The 20,453-nt window shown below is 38.7% G+C and overlaps 2 protein-coding genes across 2 annotated transcripts in view; one reads left to right on the forward strand and one right to left on the reverse strand.

Annotated features, from left to right (window-relative positions):
• LOC124968171 (uncharacterized) overlaps nt 1-20,453 on the forward strand; it is a 109,489-nt gene that overhangs the window by 38,134 nt on the left and 50,902 nt on the right. The window lies entirely within an intron of this gene.
• LOC124968594 (olfactory receptor 7C2-like) lies at nt 229-1,083 on the reverse strand. The gene has a single exon (XM_047531189.1). The coding sequence runs from the start codon at nt 1,081-1,083 to the stop codon at nt 229-231; it is 855 nt and encodes a 284-aa protein (XP_047387145.1).

A 20,453-nucleotide genomic window follows, 5' to 3' on the forward strand; every position in this document is an offset into this window, starting at 1 on the left:
GAATGAGACCTAAAGGAAGATGCAAAGAATGAGTGTCTTAAAATACTTGAAGCAGAAGTAGCCACAGTGTTGGATGGAGAGGGTGAGGCTCTTTATTCTCCAGTATGGCACATACTGTGACTCATAGGAGACATGCATCCATACTCTCTCTGAGAGGCACCATCTTGCTGAGGACTCTCCCCAGGGCCACCTTGATGTCCCTATTCCTCAGACTGTAGATGAAAGGGTTCAGCATGGGGTGACCATGGTGTACATCACTGAGGCTATCACACTTATCCTTGAAGGCAGTGTGGCTACAGAACTGAGATTGACTGCAAGGCCAGTGCCATAGAACAAGGAGACCACCAGGAGGTGAGACCCACAGGTGGAAAAGGCTTTGTACTTGCCTCTGTCTGATGAGATCCTCAGGATGGAGGAGAAAATCTGAGAATAGGAGAGGAGGATGCCAGTGAGAGGGAAAACACCCAGGACAATTGTCACTGAGTGCATCACAATGTTATTGATGAGAGTGTCAGAGCAGGTGAGCTTCAGAACTTGAGTAAGATCACAGAAAAAATGAGGTATCTCCATGTTTGAGCAGAATGACTGCCTCAAGATGGTCATGGTCTCTGGAAGGGCACCCAGGACACTGATCAACCAGGACCCCAGAGTCATGATCAGACAGAGTCGTGTGTTCATGATGGCCATGTAGTGCAGGGGGTGACAGATGGTCACGAAGCGGTCATAGGCCATCACTGTCAGGAGCAAATTGTCCTGGCATCCAAACACAATAAAAAAATAAATCTGTGAGATGCAGCCTGCAAAGGTGATAACTCTGCTCTGCGTCTGGATGTTCCTCAGAGCCTTGGGGATGGTGGTGGAGGTGAAACCAATGTCAGCCAGGGACAGGTTGGAGAGGAAGAAGTACATGGGCGTGTGGAGGTGGGAGTCTGAGATGGTGGCCAGGATGATGAGCAGGTTCCCCAGCACAGTGACCAGGTACATGGACAGAAGCAGACCAAAGAGGAGGGACTGCAGGTCAGGGTCATCTGTGAATCCCAGGATGATGAAGTTTCCAGCTCCTGTTTGGTTTCCTCTTTCCATGGGGTTTCTGGGATTCTCAAGAAGGAGGGAACAGGAACTCAATCTTCACTCTGAGAAGGCATTCCCAGGATGCCCCCAGTATCGTTTTTTGAAACCTCGGATCTCAAGAACTCAAATATTTTGTCTTATCTTTGTGTGTTTTTGGTGAGAATTTGAAGTTACTATGTTTAACTCCAGGCAAACTGGCTCTGGGTCAGTGGTTATCAGATGGTGTTCCTGGAACAGCCACCTGGGTGTCACCTGGAAACTTGGTGGGAATGTGCATCTTCAGGCCCACAGGACCACCTGAGCCTTACGTTCTGGGTCTGGAGCCCCCTCTTGGTTGTTAAGCCCTCTTGGGATTCTGATGTGCATGCCTGTTTGTAGGTCCTGGCTCTAGTGCTTACTGCGTCTCTGGCATTCAGTCCTTCCCCAGTGTCCTGGTGGCTGCTCTGGGCTCTTCTTCCTATTGCACTTCAGCATGTGAGCTTCCTAGATCCAGGCAGGCACAACAATTCATGGAAGACTCTTTATTTTATTAAACATTTATGTGGAACAGGAGTCTAAAGCAGCTGACTGCTAAATACACAAAAAATGCAACTCAAATATATACATGGATATAAATTATCTTTGTTTGTAAAAGTACTTTCTGAGTAAGATTTTTGTTATAAATAAAAGAAAAAAAAAAACCAGTAATTAGAAGCATACGTTGAAAACACCTGAAGGAGAAAATTTCATGTGCAGAAAATTAGAGTGCAAAATAATTTGGTTAGTCAAAGAAAAGAAGAACTTTGATTTTATTTATTTATTCTTTATTGGTGCTGTGTATAGAACCTGGGGTGCTTATCCAGTGAGCCACATCCTCAATCCAAAAGGCACCTCGAGGGAATGAATGAACTCATGAGTAGAGTGTTACAGATAAAAGACAAGGAAATATCTTTGGTAGAGGACAGACACGGCACTTGTGGTGGCTCCAAAATTATCCAACATGGTAGGGTAAGAACTTAAGAGAGCTGGGAGCTACGAGGTGGACAATGCCAGGAGAAAGACTAGATATCTTAAGACCTGGGCTCCAGAAAAAAGAGTAAGTAAAAACAGAAGGAGCTGAGAGGGAGAGAAGTTGAGAGACACAGGAACTGACTGCATGAACTGCTCTAAGTGAGGGGCCCTCCTCACTGCAGTGTCGTGTGATCACCATGCTGCCTCCTACCTGCTTCCACACCAGCAGCCCCAGGGGTGGTGAGCTCTTGCTCTTTCTTCCCTGGGTGATGAGGGTCAGCTCAGCTCTGATGAAGGGCAGGAGGTTGTGTCAGACATGAGTTGTCCTCAAGGCCCAGGTGAAGCCACTTATTCTGGCAGAGCTGAGCTGTGTGAGAGGATCATGGAGCATATTTCCAGGGTCTCAGACGGTGAATTCTCATTAGTGCTCATTAAATTATTTCTTTTCCTTTTGCTGTATTCTCTGAGCAATTACATTCCCATGAGCAAGGAAACCAAACTAGAGACATAATTGTGCATGCAGTTAGTTTTGCATCCCTGGGACCATCTTATTTGCCAGTTATGTCTGTCCTTCACTTGGGGCTGTTGGCTCATGATGTCATTTTGTCTCTGGACTTGATCTCTACTGATTATTGTCCTTTTTTATGAGTATTTCCTCACTACGTGAGATGGAGTTACTTGGTCTTTCCCAGGTATGAGCAAACAGTACCCAGGCCCATGTGAGTCTTGCACCTTGAGTGGGAGATGTGCATAGACCACTTCAAACTCCACACACAGCTCTTCCAATGACCTTGTCCCTCCAATGACCTTGAGAAGCTTCCATATTCAGCACTGCGTTTCAATGCAGATGAAGTTCAATGCATTTATTTAGAATAGTGAATTTAGGGATGGGTTGACTGTACAGGGTGGATTGTGTAGACATCTAGAGTTTTACATTTCCAAACAAGCTGGCTGCAGGGTCCACAGTACTCAGTGCAGAGAAAATGAACCATCTTTGACAATTCACAAAACCTTACCTCTTCATCCCAAATCTAGCATTTTTTCAGCATTGGAATATTCTATTTAAAGAAAGCGAATTGCTCAATGCACATAAATCTAAGGCATTTTTATACATAAGTGATGAATCTTCAGAAAGAGAAATTAGGAAAACTACCCCATTCACAATAGAATCGAAAAAAATAAAATACTTGGGAATGAATCTCACAAAAGAGGTGAAAGACCTCTATAATGAGAACTGCAGAACACTAAAGAAAGAAATTAAAGAAAACCTTAGAAGATGGAAAGATCTCCCATGTTCTTGGAGAGGAAGAATTAATATTGTCAAAATGGCCATACTACCAAAAGTGCTATACAGATTCAATGCAATTCCAATTAAAATCCCAATGATATACCTTACAGAAATAGAGCAAGCAATTATAAAATTCATCTGGAAGAATAAAAAACTCAGAATAGCTAAAGCACTCCTTGGCAGAAAGAGCGAAGCAGGGGGTATCAGAATACCAGATCTTCAACTCTACTACAAAGCAATAGTAAGAAAAACGGCATGGTATTGGTACCAAAATAGAAAGGTGGATCAATGGTACAGAATAGAGGATACGGACACAAACCCAAATAAATACAATTTTCTCATACTAGACAAAGGGGCCAAAAATATGCAATGGAGAAAAAATAGCCTCTTCAACAAATGGTGCTGGGAGAATTGGGAATCCATATGCAACAGAATGAAATTAAACCCATATCTCTCACCATGCACGAAACTAAACTCAAAATGGATTAAGGAACTCGGAATCAGACCAGAGACCTTGCATCTTTTAGAAGAAAAAGTAGGTCCAGTGCTTCAACATGTAGGCTTAGGACCAGACTTCCTCAACACTACTCCCATAGCACAAGAAGTAAAAACAAGAATCAATAACTGGAATAGATTCAAAGTAAAAAGCTTTCTCTCAGCAAAGGAAACTATCAGCAATGCGAAGAAAGAGCCTACAGAGTGGGAGAAAATCTATGCCAAGCATACTTCAGACAGAGCACTAATCTCCAGAATCTATAAAGAACTCAAAAAACTCTACACCAAGAATACAAATAATCCAATCGACAAATGGGCTAAGGAAACGAATAGACACTTCACAGAAGAAGATCTACAAGCAATCAACAAACATATGGAAAAATGTTCAACATTTCTAATAATAAGAGAAATGCAAATCAAAACCACCCTAAGATTCCATCTCACCCCAATTAGAATGGCGATTATCAAGAACACAAGCAACAACAGGTGTTAGCGAGGATGTGGGGAGAAACGTACACACATACATTGCTGTTGGGGCTGCAAATTAGTGCAGTCACTCTGGAAAACAGTGTGGAGATTCCTTAGAAAACTTGGAATGGAACCATCATTTGACCCAGCTATCCCACTCCTTGGTCTATACCCAAAGGACCTAGAATCAGCATATTACAGAGACACAGTCACATCAATGTTCATAACTGCTCAGTTCACAATAGTCAGATTGTGGAAACAACCTAGATGTCATTCAATTGATGAATGGATAAAGAAACTGTGGTATATATATAATGGAATATTACTCATCCATAAAGAATGATAAAATTATGGCATTTGCAGGCAAATGGATGAAACTGGAGAATATCCTGCTAAGTGAGATAAGCCAATCTCAAAAAACCAAAGGACAAATGATATCACTAATAAGTGGATGATGACACATAATGGGGGATGGGAGGGGATAGTGTTAGGGTTAGAGTTAGGGTTAGGGAGGGGGCAAGAATGGAGGAAGGAAGGACTGTATAGAGGGAAAAGAGGGGTGGGAGGGGTGGGAGGGAAGGGAAAAATAACAGAATGAATCAAACAACATTACCCTATGTAAATTTATGATTACACAAATGGTATGCCTTTACGCCATGTACAAACAGAGAAACAACATGTATCCCATTTGCTTACAAAAAAAAAAGAAATCAAATTGCAACTGTTGAACTACTTTCTCAACTTTTTGTCCTTTGCTTTTTCCTTGTATATAATTCTTTAAATAATATATAAAGCTTGATATAAATAATACCTGCACATTCTGCATCCTGGAGTATGCCCTTAAAATACAACAATCATTTCCTTAAATTTCTTTTCCTTTTTTTGTGTATGAGTTTATTTTCTTTTCTATATGCTACATCATCAGCAATTAGAACTTTCTGGAGAATATAAATGTGTTTTATGGAAAAACATGACACTCTTTTGAATATATACAAGTTTATGTCATTTTATCTATGTTACTTGATGTTATAACTAGTTAAAAAGAATCAATATCCTTTTGCTCATGTGAGAGGCAGTTGCTAGTATAACTTCTTCTTTCCGTTATTCAATCAAATCAAAATTCAAATAATGTGATCAGTAAAATATTATGTCCAAAATTGAAAGTATTTTTGGTCTATTGGTCATCTATCTATTTATCTTAACAGAGATCTGGTCATTCAGAAGATAGAGACACTACCTTGTATTCTATCAGATCATAATGGATTGAAGTTACAAATTAATGAAAGAGTAAAAAACAGAAACTACTCCAACACCTGGAGATTGAACAATATGCTATTGTATGATGAATGGATAACAGAAGATATTAGGAAGGAAATTAAAAAAATTCTTAGAGGTAAATGAGAAGAAAGAAACATCATATGAAAATTTCTGAGACACTATGAAAGCAGTACTTAGAGGAAAATTTATTTCATGTAGCGCATTCAATAAAAGAAGTAAAACTCAACAAATCAACGACCTAACACTACAGCTCAAAGCCCTAGAAAAAGAAGAACAGACCAACACCAAAAGTAGTAGAAGACAGGAAATAATGAAACTCAGAGCTGAAATAAATGAAATTGAAACAAAAGAAAAAATACAAAAAATTGACAAAATAAATAGTTGGTTCTTCGAAAAAATAAACAAAATTGATAAACCTTTAGCCACAATAACAAAGAGAAGACGAGAGAAAACTCAAATCACTAAAATTCAGAATGAACAAGGAAATATCACAACAGACATGAAAGAAATACAAAACATAATTAGAACCTATTTTGAAAATCTATACTCCAACAAAATAGAAAAATTTGAAGACACCAACAGGTTTCTAGAGACATATGAATTGCCTAAACTGAACGAGGAGGACATACACAATTTAAATAGACCAATTTCAAGTAATGAAATAAAAGAAGTCATCAAAAGTCTACCAACAAAGAAAAGTCCAGGACCAGATGGGTTCTCAGCCGAGTTCTACAAAACTTTTAAAGAAGAGCTGATTGCAATACTTCTCAAAGTATTCCATAAAATAGAAGAGGAGGGAACCCTCCCAAACTCATTCTATGAAGCCAATATTACCCTGATACCTAAAGGAGACAGAGACACATCGAGGAAAGAACATTTCAGACCAATATCCTTAATGAACATCGACGCAAAAATTCACAACAAAATTTTAGCAAATCGCATACAAAAACATATTAAAAATATAGTGCACCATGATCAAGTGGGTTTCATCCCAGGGATACAACATTGGTTCAACATCAGGAAATCAATAAATGTAATTCACCATACCAATAGACTTAAAGTCAAGAATCACATAATTATTTCAATAGATGTAGAAAAAGCATTTGATAAAATACAGCACCCCTTCATGCCCAAAACACAAGAAAAAATATGGATAGTGGGAACATTCGTTAACATTGTAAAGGCCATCTATGCTAAGCCCATGGCTAATATCATTCTAAATGGTGAAAAATTGAAAGCATTCCCCCTAAAAACTGGAACAAGGCAGGGATGCCCTCTTTCACCACTTTTATTCAACATCGTCCTTGAGACTCTAGCCAGAACAATTAGACAGACCAAAGAAATTAAAGGGATACGAACAGGAAAAGAAGAACTCAAACTATCCCTATTTGTTGATGATATGATTATATACTGAGAGCAACCAGGAGATTCCACCAGAAAACTTTTAGAACTCATAAGTGAATTCAGTAAAGTAGCAGGATATAAGATCAATGCTCATAAATCTATTGCATTTTTATACATAAGTGATGAATCTTTAGAAAGAGAAATTAGGAAAACTACCCCATTCACAATAGCATCGAAAAAAATAAAATACTTTGCAATGAATCTCACAAAAGAGGTGAAAGACCTCTACAATGAGAACTACAGAACACTAAAGAAAGAAATTAAAGAAAACCTTATTAGATGGAAAGATCTCCCATGTTCTTGGATAGGCAGAATTAATATTGTCAAAATGGCCATACTACCAAAAGTGCTATACAGATTCAATGCAATTCCAATTAAAATCCCAATGATGTACCTTACAGAAATAGAGCAAGCAATGATGAAATTCATCTGGAAGAATAAAAAACCCAGAAGAGCTAAAGCAATCCTTGGCAGAAAGAGTGAAGCAGGGGGTATCGCAATACCAGATCTTCAACTCTACTACAAAGCAATAGTAACAAAAACGGCATGGTATTGGTACCAACATAGAAAGGTGGATCAATGGTACAGAATAGAGGACACGGACACAAACCCAAATAAATACAATTTTCTCATACTAGACAAAGGTTCCAAAAATATGCAATGGAGAAAAGATAGCCTCTTCAACAAATGGTGCTGGGAGAATTGGGAATCCATATGCAACAGAATGAAATTAAACCCATATCTCTCACCATGCATGAAACTAAACTCAAAATGGATTAAGGAACTCGGAATCAGACCAGAGACAGTGCATCTTATAGAAGAAAAAGTAGGTCTAGAGCTTCAACATGTAGGCTTAGGACCAGACTTCCTCAACACTACTCCCATAGCACAAGAAATGAAAGCAAGAATCAATAACTAGGATAGATTCAAAGTAAAAAGCTTTCTCTCAGCAAAGGAAACTATCAGCAATGCGAAGAAAGAGCCTACAGAGTGGGAGAAAATCTATGCCAAGCATACTTCAGACAGAGCACTAATCTCCAGAATCTATAAAGAACTCAAAAAACTCTACACCTAGAATGCAAATAATCCAATCGACAAATGGGCTAAGGAAATGAATAGACATTTCACAGAAGAAGATCTACAAGCAATCAACAAACATATGGAAAAATGTTCAACATCTCTAGTAATAAGAGAAATGCAAATCAAAACCACCCTAAGATTCCATCTCACCCCAATTAGAATGGCGATTATCAAGAACACAAGCAACAATAGGTGTTGGCGAGGACGTGGGGAGAATGTGCACTCATACATTGCTGTTGAGGCTGCAAATTAGTGCAGCCACTCTGGAAAACAGTGTGGAGACTCCTTAGAAAACTTGGAATTGAACCACCATTTGACCCAGGTATGCCACTCCTTGGCCTATACCCAAAGGACCTAAAATCAGCATACTACAGAGATATAGCCACATCAATGTTCAAAACTGCTCAGTTCACAATAGCCAGATTGTGGAACCAACCTAGATGTCCTTCAATTGATGAATGGATAAAGAAACTGTGGTATATATATACAATGGAATATTACTCCTCCATAAAGAATGATAAAATTAAGGCATTTGCAGACAAATGGATGAAAATGGAGAATATCATGCTACGTGAGATAAGCCAATCTCAAAAAACCAAAGGACAAATGATATTGCTAATAAGTGGATGATGACACATAATGGGGGATGGGAGGGGTTAGTGTTAGGGTTAGTGTTAGGGTTAGAGTTAGGGTTAGGGAGGGGGGAAGAATGGAGGAAGGAAGGACTGTATAGAGGGATAAGAGGGATGGGAGGGGTGGGGGGAAGGGAAAAATAATAGAATGAATCAAACAACATGACCCTATGTAAATTTATGATTAAACAAATGGTATGCCTTTATGCCATGTACAAACAGAGAAACAACATGTATCCCATTTGTTTACAATAAAAAAAATGTACAAATGAAGAAAAAAAAACCCAAAAAGAGTGAATTCAATAAAAAATTTTAAGCAAAACAAACAAACAAAAAAAAAGAATAAAGGGGAGATCCAAGATGGCAGGAGATCCAAGATGGCAGACTAGTTTGGGGCAGTGTTCCTTGTAACTTTGTAACTCTGTATTCAAGCAGAGGAATATCTGTTTCTCTGTGAGACGATGTTTGCTGCTCATCAATCCCCTGCTGTTTACCTCATTTGTCTACCTCAATCTCCTGCAGTCTACCAGCTTACTGACTACTTTTTGAGTGTAGATCACTCACTGACTGCTGCCGATCATCCACCATTTGCCCGTTTGCCTGCCTCTTCCCTGCCCATTGCCTTCCTTTCACCTACCCATCACCCAGTACCCGAGGTCCACTTGCCAATTATCTGCTAGTAGCCTGCAGACTGCTGGCAGACTGCCATCAGATCACCATGTGCCTACTGTTGCCTGGAAGTCCACCGTCTCAGTACTTACAGGTTTGGTTACACATGGCTGCCTGCAGGACCCCTGGCCCAACTGACCACACCTGCCTCCAGGAACGCTCAGCTTGACCAACCTTGCCACACCTCCTGGACCCCCAGGTTAACTGACCACACCCTACATGGACTCAGCACCCATGCCTCCTGCTCCTGCTCCTCATTTGCCAACACTTGTGGAAGCCAGTGCAGCATATTGGATTATCCTGGAAGTGGACGAGGCCATCTTTAGGTGGGGCCAATCACATCCTGAGATGCCTTCTGGATACCAGAAGCTCATTGTCAGGCAACTGAAGACTAGGGCATTTGAGTAGCATATGACTGTTATAGTATAGATTTTTTCCTTCTTTTTTAAAACCTTTAAGTTTTTATTTCTTTATTTTTCTCACTCTATTTTTCTTTTGTTTACCTTTTTCCTTAGAGTCTATTTCTCCCTCTTCTCATGCTAAGAAGCAACTTCTTTTCATTCTGCTTTTACTCTTACTATGATCTAGTACTTGTATGTACTCTTTTCTTATCCCATTAACAGTTACATCCTACACCCTCCCCATTCTCTTTGTCCACCACTAGAAACTGTAGACCTCATTGCAAATCTATTGGATATACTGTAGATAAAAATCAAACTCATCCTCTCTGTTTATAATACAATATTGTTAATGTCTTCATAGGGACTATTCGGTTTAGGGATGCATATTGTCTGTACTGGGTGCTGCTAATATTGATCTACCCTTAAAGAAGAGGTTTTGGTAACCTGCTAGTTCACAATAAGGCTATAGGCGGGAAACTGCAATACCCAAATCTACACTGCTAGAGGGGATGATATGTGAACAACATGAAAAAACAAGGGAAGAAAATATTCCAAACAAACCTAGATTCTATATTAATAGAATCCTCTGACAGCATGTTAGATGAAATGTCAGAAAAGGAGTTCAGAATGTACGTAATTGAAATGATTTGTGAAGCAAAGGATGAGATACGAGAGCAAAGACAGGCAATGAACAATCACTCCAATAAAGAGTTGAAAGAGTAACTGCGGGAAGCAAAAGATCATTTTGACAAAGAGATAGAGATTCTGAAGAAAACAAACAGGAATCGTTGAAATGAAGGAAACAACAAATCGAATAAAAAACTCAATGGAAAGCATCATCAACAGACTAGATGACAATGAAGACTAAATATTTAATCTTGACAATAAAGTTAACCAAACAGAGAAGATGTGAAGAAATCATGAATAGAAACTCCAAGAACTATGGGACATCATGAAAAGACCAAATTTAAGAATTATCAGAATTGAGGAAGGCACAGAGCTACAAACCACAGGAATGAACAAACTATTCAATGAAATAATATCAGAAAATTTCCCAAACCTGAAGAATGAAATGAAAAATCAAATACAAGAGGCTTACAGAACACCAAACGCACAAAATCACAACAGATTCACACCAATGCACATTATAATGCAAATGCCTAACATCCAAAATAAAGATAGAATTTTAAAGACTGCAAGAGTAAATCATCAGATTACATATAGTGGGAAACCAATACAGGTATCAGTAGATGTCTCAGCCCAGACCCTAAAAGTAAGAAGGACCTGGAACAACATATTCCAAGCTCTGAAAGTCATGGTTGCCAACCAAGAATCTTATACCCAGCAAATCTAATCTTCAGATTTGAAGATGAAATAAAATCCTTCCATGATCAACAAAACTAAAAGAATTTACAGATATAAAGCCTGTGCTACAGAACATTCTCAGCAAAATATTCTATGAGGAAGAAATGAAAAACAGCAATGTAGGTCAGCAAAGGGAGGAACTACCCTAAAGGAAAGACCAGTTAAAGGAGAAACCAAGTCAAGTTAAAAACCAAAAATAAACCAAAATGACGGGGAGTACAAATCGTATCTGAATATTAATGCTGAATGTTAATAGCCTAAACTCATCAATCAAAAGACATAGATTGGCAGATTGGATTAAAAAAAGACCCAACAATATGCTGTCTTTATCTTATAGAAAAAGACATCCACAGAATAAAGGTGAAAGAATGGGAAAAAACATAACATTCACATAGACTCAGGAAAAAATTATAGGTTTCTATCCTTATATTTCATAAAGTTGACTTCAAGCCAAAGTTAGTCAGAAGGGATAAAGAAGGACATTTCATACTGCTTAAAGGAACTGTAAATCGGGAAGACATAATGATTGTCAATATTTATACCTCAAACAATGGTGCATCCATGTACATCAATCAAATCCTTCTCAATTCCAGAAATCAAATAGACCAAAACACAATAACTCTGGATTTAACACAGTTGTCACAATGCATGAGAAAATGCTTTCCCCTCCAGAGTCCTATCAATAGAGTATGTTAGTTCACTTTGAATTTTTGCCAATGGAGAGAGAGAAAAAGTTCTTTCATCTGCAATTTGAATTTACATTTTTCTTTTTTAATAGATGAAGTTAACTATTTTTTATTAATAGCAAATTTTATTTCCTTTTTCTATGTTTCAAAAGGATTATGATTTTGTCAATTTACATTTTAGGAGGAATAGGTCTTTCTGACATGAACTGTAAGTATCTCCTTTAGTTGTCTTTTTAAAAAAGTTTGTTTATGATGCTTCTTTCCGTGAAAAAAATGGATTTTTATGTAACAAAAAGTACTCATGAAATAATTTATGACTTAGGAATTTTGAGACTTGAAGGACTAGATAGATCTTGCTGACTCCAGATTTATAAAGAAAAAAATTTCCAGTTTTCTTCTTGTGTTATTTAAAAAATATCTTTGGTACATATGGAATTTGTCATGGTATATGAGGTAAGGCAGGGATATTACTCTACTTATCCCGGTAACATTTATTGGTACTTCTTTTTCCCAGTGATTTTAGATGATGTGCTCCTTATACATTCAATTTTTATATGGGTCTGAGTGTATTTACTTCTGGAATTTCCATTTGGCTAATAGACCAGTATGATACTCTGAAATTATTTAGGCATTTAAATACTGCCTTAGTGTGTTTTAGTGCTGGTTCACTTCTATGTTTATCTTTTTCACTAAATTTAGCACCAGATGATATAGCTTAGAACTGTTAAGTTTCCATTGAGGTTGTATTAAATTTACAAATTAATTTATACAATAATATGGTAATTCTACTTTTAGAATTTTTTTCCTTTAATGGTATTTTAATTTTTAATAGGCCTCCCATTTTATTGACAAACATATTAATATTTTTTGTTACTGGTATATATGAAAACTTTTCTTCCATTCAATCTTCAAAATTTTGTTTGAAAATGTAAACTACTGATTTTTGTATGTTTATTTTGTACTTGGTAATCTATTTGCACTATCTTAACTGTTTGTAGTAGTTGTTAATAAAATATATTGACTCAAAAGAAAAGAACAAAGAAATGATAACTATTATAATATTAATATTATAATTTTACATGCATTTGCAGTATTAATTTTTGACTTGCCATCCTTACATCTTTACATAGGATGTAATGATAAATATGGTTATTGGTTTTATGATTTAAATGCCAATTGAATATGTGCCTCCATTTATGCATTAAAGGATATCTGTTTCCCTAAGTGGTACAGAATTTGTAACAGAGAGTTCAAATCTCTTCGTTAATGTGAAATTTTTTTAAGACTTATTATTCTTTGTTGTGGTTATCTGCTGGGCTGTGGGTCAGTTGCCACAGAGCTATTCCCTGAGGGATCCCAGAGCTTCTGTAAGGCCTGGGCTTCTGGTCCTGGATCAAGGGCTGCTAAACCCCCTCCACGTCTGGCACACTGTGACAGTGTCTCAGTGGAGGTGCCTGCCCCCAGCACCAGTGCCAGTATTGCTTTGGATCCCAGAGCTGTGCTCCCCCATGCATGCCTGGAACTCAGGTCTCACCTTCATGAACATTACCCAGGTACCCATCATCTGTCACTATGAGGCAGTCTGCAAGCCAGATCAGTATCAAGAAGGATCCCCTTAGGCTCAACTCCCTTCTTGGGAGGAAAGGAGAATGGGAGGAGCTCAGAGCCACCTATGCTGAAGACCATCCACCCTCTCTGCCCATGTGGCCTTCCACAGCATTGGGTGATGAGAGTCCCTGCATCTTTCTCAACTCCAGGCCCAGGTGACAGGTGTATAGACACCATACAGAGATACTCTCCCAGGTGCCAAAATGGCTATCCATAACCTGCAAGCATCCCTGCATCCCTATAGGAGCAGGCATTTACATTGCAAAATTAGTGTGTGAATGATTGATGGAACTTCCTGTGATGATACAGATGTTCTGTTGGTGTTGCCACATGTGGTAACCACTCATCACTCATGTCTTCCAAGCCACTGGGATTGCAGGCATGAACCGGCTAAGAACACCATATTTGAAAAACAGCTACTAAGTGGAATTACGGAAGTGGAAATTTAGGTCAGAGAACTCTCCCTTCCTTTAAGGTTTAACTATTACTGTTATAAAACATGACTTGAAAGAACTAAGATCACACTTGTGCAAGAATCTTGACATATACAGCCCTGGGGTTTAGTTTCTTCACCATATCTGTGACCTTGAGTGAATGACCTTGCTGCTGTAAGCTCTTACTTCCTTATCTGAACACAGGAGAAATTGTCGCCAATTGCAAGCTCTGGTTTGGGTGTGGTTTAAATGTGTCTTCCAAAGCTTGCTAGGTTGGAAACTTGGTCCTCAGTGTGGCGATGTTGGTCAGGGGTGGAGTGGTAAGAGATGGACTGTGGGGCAGGGCTGTTAGGTCATTGGGTTGCTGCCCCTAAAGTTATTAATGCAGTTCTACTGACACCCTGGTTGCTATGAATGAGCAAGACTTCCCTCCAGTCTCTCTGGATTTCATCTTTCCAGGTGGCCTCTGCTTTGTGCATGTGCTTTGGTCCTGACTCCTTCTACCATGATATGACATGACTAGAGAGTCACTTGAAAACTATGCTATACTATTTGGACTTTCATTTTCCTAAACCAGGACCAATATAATACTCCATGCTGTACAAATTACCCTACCTCAGGTCATTTTTTACAGGAAAAGAAAATGGGCTAAAACATCCCATAAATGAGTTTATGGAAAAAGTAATATGATGATGTGGATAACACACTGAAGTAGCTGCTGGCACATCTTGAGTGTTGTTCTTATTCATATCAATATCAACAGCTTTTCATTTCTTTTCTAGCTTAAAGTCTAGTACTAAACTTTTGAATTTTTATGTTTTTATCCAGATTCTATTTGATATTTAACCACTCACCCCCCTGTTTTTCTTTCCATTTTATAAAGATTAACCAAGCATCAATTATTTTTTTTTACCAAGAACTGTGTTAGGCTTCTTGGTTGCAAAAGTGAATAAGATATACTTCTGACAGTTAAGGAAGTGATACTGTGTTGAGTAGGAAAATTCAACCAGATTGCCTCATGTGACTGAAAGAAAAATGAGTCAGATCAAAAGTGCAAACATTTTGAGTTAGTCTTATTCTCATCATCAAAGAAAACGACGCTGTCAATGGGTATGCAATCAGGGCAACATTTTCAAAATACTTTAAATGAACATCCCTCCACTTCAGGGGTTATGCAAATGCGTAAGTTTTAATTAAAAACTACAAACTTAGCATATTCGTTGTCATACATAGAAATTAATGAAGCTGATTCCACAGGAGTGGGGAGCTGAGCAGATGTTGCAGGAGGTTAGGAAGGGGAGAAGGGAGGTTGAATAATGAAGACCCAGGTACAGTTACCCAGAAGCAATAAGTTCTAATATTCTACTGCAGAGTGGGATGAGTATAATCCAACAATTAGTTATACATTTTACAGAGAACATGAGGAGTTCAACGCTTCCCAACTCCAGCAATTTTGAAATGTTTAAAGAGATGGAAAAATTACAGACTTGATCATCACACATTATTCACATTTGTCAAATTATCACAATATACTGAAAAATAAATCAGATTATTATGTGTCAACAATTAATCCAAACAACTTCTTAGGTGTTAGTGCATGAAAACTGATTGTTCCACAGAATGATAAAATGACTGGTTAGAAAGTGAAAAGGGTATTCTAATATGTAACATGATGAATAGTAGCTAAGGATGGAAAGACCCATTTGGAAGACCCAAGGAAAAAGTTCAAAATAAAAGCAGAAGCGGTGCAAATATTGGATGAAGTGGTCCAGGCTCTCTGGTCTTCAGAATCATGCACAACACTGATGAGGAGATTCACGCAAAGGACCTTTCACTGAGAGGCACCACCTTGCTGAGGACTCTCCCCAGAGCCACTTTGATGACTGTAGATGAAAGGATTCGAAATGGGGGTGACCATGGTGTATATCACTGAGGCCATTGGATTGATTCTAGAGGATGGTTAAGCAGCACAACTGAGGTAGACCCCAAGGCCAGTGCCTTAGAAAAAGGAGACAACAGGAGGTAGACCCACAGGTAGAAAAGCCTTTCCCCTCAATTGATGAGATCCTCAGGATGGAGGAGAAAATCTGAGAATAGAGGAAGATACCAGTGAGAGGGAAAACACCCAGGATGATGGTCACAGAGTACACCACTACGTTATTGATGAGAATGTCAGAACAGGCAATCTTGGGAACTTCAGGAAGATCACAGAAAAAGTGAGGAATTTCCCTGTTTGTGCAAAAGGCCAGCCTCAAAATGTTCAAGGTGTCTGGCAGGGAGCCCAGGATACTGATCAACCAGGCCCCCAGAGTCATAACCAAACAGAGCCGTGGGTTCATGATGGACATATAGTACAGGGGGTGACAGATGGCCAAAAAACGGTCATATGCCATCACTGACCAGAGTACATTGATCTGTCATGCATAGAACAAAAATTATAAATCTGTGAGATGCAGCCTGCAAAGGTGATGACTCTGCTCTGAGTCTGGATGTTCCTCAGAACCTTGGGGATGGTGGTAGAGTTGAAATCAATGTCTGCCAGGGACAGGTTGGAGAGGAGGAAGTACATGGTCATGTGCAGGTGGGAGTCTGAGATTGTGGCCAGGACGATGAACAGGTTACCCAGCACAGTGACCAGGTACATGTACAGGAGCAGCTCAAATAGGAGGGACTTCAGGTCAGAGTCCTCCATGATTCCCAGGAAGATGAGGTTACCAGTTTCTGTTTGGTTTCCTCTTTCCATGGGTTTTTAGTTTTTTAAAATTTATTTACTTTGAGTCATTGTACACAAATTGGGTACAATTTTGTTTCCCTGGTTGTGCAAGTAGTTGAGTTGCACGATTTATGTAATCATACATGTACATAGGGTAGTGATGTTTGTCTCATTCTGTTATTTTTCCTCCCTCCTCTTTTTCCTCTATACAATCCATCCTTCCTCCATTCTTACCTCCCTCCCACCTGCCATTACGTAGCATCATCCATTTGTCAGAGAGATCATTCGACCTTTGGTTTTTTGGGATTGGCTTATCTCACTTAGCATGATATTCTCCAACTGCATCCATTTACCTGAAAATGCCATAGTTTTATTCCTCACTATGGCTGAGTATTTTTCCATTGTGTACATATACCATTGTTTCTTGATCCATTCATCAATTGAGGGGCATCTAGGTTGGTTCCACAGTCTGGATATTGCGAATTGAGCAGCTATGAACATTGATGTGGCTGCATCACTGTAGTGACTTTAAGTCCTTTGGGTATAGGCCAAGGTGTGGGATAGCTGGGTCAAATTGTGGTTCCATTCCATGTTTTCTAAGGAATCTTCATACTGTTTTCCAGAGTGGGTGCAGAAAATTGCAACCCCACCAGCCATGTATGGGTGTACCTTTTCCCCCACATCCTCGCCGACACTTACTGTTGCTTGTATTCTAGATAATAGCCATTCTAATTGTGGTGGGATGGAATCTTACTGTAGTTTTGATTTGCATTTCTCTTATTACTAGAGATGTTGAACATTTTTTTCATGCATCTTTTGATTGCTCGTAGATCTTCTTCTGTGAAGTGTCTGTTCATTTCCTTAGCCCATTTGTTGATTGGGCTATTTGGATGCTTGGTGTAAAATTTTTTGAGTTCTTTATAAATTCTGGAGGGGGTTTTTGGTTTTCCTGAGAAAGAGGGACAACAGGAACTCAAAATTCCCTCCCAATAGGTATTCTCCAGGATGACCTCCATATCTTTTTTTTGGACCTAGGAAAATCAAGAAATTATTCATTTTGTCTCACTGTTGGATTTCTTTGATGAGAAGCTCTAATTACCATTGCAATCTGCAACAAAATAAATAAAACAAAGCAAGTGTATTTAGTGGTCTCCAGAGGTGCTTTCTGGAAGGGGAGAACCACTTCAGCCTCATGGGAACTCCTCTGGTATGTGCAGTTCCAGGTCTGAACCACCTGCACCTGATGCCCCAGGTGTGGAGTTACCATCTGCACTCTCACAAGACTGTCTTGTCTGCTCAGTGATGTGTTGGTTCCTTTGTGGACCCCAGCTGCAGTGCCTGTTGCATCCCCAGCAGTCCTCCCTTCCCCAGCATCCTGGTGGCCGTGGTGTGTTCTGCCTAACCGTGTGGAAACGTGAAGTCCCTAACTCTAGACAGATTCAGCGACCATTGGAAGGCTCTTTGGTTTACAGTGCCTGGTTCCTGCAATGTCCTCACTTCACATCCCCTGGACCTGGGGTGCTCCTTGTGCTAAAATATATGGGGAAACACTGCTGTTATTATTTTCTAGATTTCCCTGTAATTACTACTTTCTCTCTATAAATACAACCAACGTGGGATTTCTAAATATGGATTTCTAAATCATAGAATTTCTAAAACGAAGCATGAAACTTATGCATATTTTGAATCATGTGATTCTCATATTACAATATTGAACCATCTGGAAATGGTTTTTGAAACATGCTCACTTTGGATATTGACAGTGTTAATTTTCCTTTCAAAAAATTCAGTTTTGATTCATTTTCATTTTTCGTTTTCCTCTTTTATGATTATCTATAGGTGGCCCCTGTCAGTTTAAAAATTCAGGTATTTCCCTTTTTACATTCTTAAAAATAAATGATTGTAAGTGACCATCTATGTTATAATGGTAAATAATTTCTCAGTTTCTTTCTAATTTTCCTTCCCACTTTATTTATTTATTTTTTTGGTGTCTTTTTCATTAAAATTTTTTCTCCTTATAGAATAAATGAAAGTTGAACAGAGACTCACCAAATATAATCTGTACCAATTTTTTTTCCAGGTAGCAGACTGTTCTTGTTGAGGAGGTTTTAATCTTTTAGCCATGTTGGAAGAGCAATATTATTGAATATTTACTAAAGGCTCCATGAAGGTCATAAATTAATTTAGAAAAGTGTTGTCTTTTCTGTTTCAGATTCTCATTGCAGTCACCGAAATTTCCCTCTGGATATTTTAATCATATTTTTGAGCAAATTTTCCTGACATTTAGAATATACATATATAGGTTATAATTATTTTGTATTGAGAGTGTTTAATGTGAGAGAGGTTTAATGTCCTTAAGAGTGATTTGCATGAACATTATCTCTCTGTTTTTGTTATGGTATTATTAAAGGTTTAGATTTTTCTGTGTTAACGATATGTCCTTTTCCAAGGAATGCATTTTAGTTTAATGATTTTCTAAAAATATATCTACATTCTTCAAATATTATTCTTCATGTAATAATAATTAATAACAACTATTTCTTTTCCAGGTCTTATATTATTGGTGGGAAATCCCCAAATCTTGTTACAATTTATGGGATGATTTAGAATTTGTATTTTTCTTTCTTTCCTTTTAGGGAATAACCCTAAAAATGGTGGTAATGTGATGTTCACATTTATATTAAAATTCATCATATTGAATGCATAAATATAAAAATGACTTCATGTTGAATTTCTGGGTGCTTTTAAGGGGCTTTGTAAAGGTAGAAATAAGTTTTAGTGATAAACTTTTTTAGAAACAATGTTAAATCCATTTCCATATTCTCAAAAACATTTTTGTATTCTCAAATAAATTCCAAACATTGAATGTGGAACAAGGGACTACATCAGCAATCTGAGGAAACAAGTGTATAAGGTGAACTTACCATGGAGACACCTAACCTTCGTAGAGTTACTTTCTGAGCATGAGACCTATTGTAGATGTAAGGGAAGTGAACATAGGTAATTGTGTCTACAAGCTATAGATTGTGAATTAGAAATATGATGCAGAATACCTTAGATGCAAGAATAATTTATGGGATTGACCAATGTTAATATATTTGATCTATAAAGCCTTAACTATAAATCTTGGAAAGATTCATGCTTTACTGGGAAAAGGTCAGACACTATTATAGATTTATAAGAGAAAATGTCAAAAGGGTGGTAAGTGCTTGAAATGTTTGATGAAGGAGGATGAAGGTAGTTGTGATGGTTCCAGATGACTGAGATGGCAGGTTAGGGATCTCTTGACAGACAGTGTCAGTAAGAGGAGGTCAGTTTCTCCTAAGAAGGGCAGAGTTCCTCAGATCTGGGCTTGAGTAGAGAGAGGAAGCAAGATGAGAGGGAGAGACATCAAGAGGCACAGGAGCTGGCTGCACAGACTGCTCTAAGTGAGGGGCTCTCTCACTGCAATGTCCCCCCCTGGGCCACCAAGACTGGTCCCGTGAGTGCTGTGCTGCCTCCTAACTGCTCCCACATCAGCACCCCAGGGGTGGTGAGCTCCTGCTCTTCCTTCCCTGGGTGATGAGCGTCAGCTCAGCTCTGATGAAGGGAGGAGGTGGCATCAGGGAGGAGGGCTCATCAAGGTCCAGATGAAGCCACTCATTCCTGCAGAGTTGAACTGTGGGCCAGAGGATCACAGGGCACATTTACTATTTCCAGGACCTCAGAAGTTGACTACTCATGAATGCTCATTAAATTAATCATTGCATTGTTACTCAATAATTTTCCCTGAGTGAGGAAACAAAATTAGGAAGGTAATTGTGCTTACAGTCAGTTTTGCATCCCTGGGACCCACTAGTTTGCCAGATACAGACAGTCTTTCCCTTGGGGC

This window comes from Sciurus carolinensis, chromosome 17, assembly GCF_902686445.1.
Source record: "Sciurus carolinensis chromosome 17, mSciCar1.2, whole genome shotgun sequence".
NCBI classification, from domain to species: Eukaryota; Metazoa; Chordata; class Mammalia; order Rodentia; family Sciuridae; genus Sciurus; species Sciurus carolinensis.

What these genes read in the sequence shown, in the direction of transcription:
- LOC124968594 (XM_047531189.1), bottom strand. Translation starts at nt 1,083, where the DNA reads ATGGAAAGAGGAAACCAAACAGGAGCTGGAAACTTCATCATCCTGGGA.